The sequence below is a fragment of the Buceros rhinoceros genome, unplaced genomic scaffold, assembly GCF_000710305.1.
Source record: "Buceros rhinoceros silvestris isolate BGI_N320 unplaced genomic scaffold, ASM71030v1 scaffold21263, whole genome shotgun sequence".
NCBI lineage: Eukaryota > Metazoa > Chordata > Aves > Bucerotiformes > Bucerotidae > Buceros > Buceros rhinoceros.
The window spans coordinates 10037-10564 of record NW_010403293.1 but is presented as its reverse complement, the minus strand read 5'-3'; the positions used below and the strand labels follow the sequence as shown (position 1 = coordinate 10564).

General features: G+C 56.1%; 1 protein-coding gene across 1 annotated transcript in view; it reads left to right on the top strand.

Annotated features, from left to right (window-relative positions):
- Nucleotides 1–483: 483 nt before the first annotated feature.
- Nucleotides 484–528, top strand: part of NLE1 (notchless homolog 1 (Drosophila)) — a gene marked incomplete at its 5' end in the record, with an annotated part of 3719 nt that continues 3674 nt past the window's right edge. Inside the window, one exon of the mRNA XM_010132973.1 lies at nt 484–525. Coding sequence (XP_010131275.1) covers nt 484–525 — 42 coding nt within the window. The remainder of the gene's footprint in view (nt 526–528) is intronic.

Sequence of the window (528 nt, the reverse complement as noted above, 5' to 3'; positions counted from 1 at the left end):
CTGTTTCTCCGGGGTTCTTAAGAGGGGGATGACTAATGCCTTGGCTCTTTGGATGAACATTTATGTGGAGAGAGAAAAAACAAGAGAAAACCAGCATGTGTCCCGCCCACAGGATCCGATAATAAGTAGCATTTAGCACACTCTGGCTTTCATCGCGCTCTGCAAACATTCCCTGGCGCGCTGGCGCAGGGTGTCAAAGGCTCTGGCTGGCATTTTGGGGACCTGCATGGGCTTGGAGCTGAGGCGGATATTTTTGTAGCAGCAGCAGCAGCTTTTTAGGCAGAGGGGAGGGCAGTCGGGTCTGGTTCTCTGAGACGTCAGCTGATTGCTGCAGGGATCTGCAGAGGCATCCAGCCCTCCTGCTCCTGCCAATGTAAATGCGACACCAAGGACGCCGGGCTTTCTAAACGGAGCCCGAGCGTCCCTGGGATTCACATGATGCATGTGGCCTGACGCGACCCTCTTGCTTCCTCCCTTGGACAGATCTTTCTGTGGGACCCAGCGACCGGCGCTCAGCTCGGCCGGGTG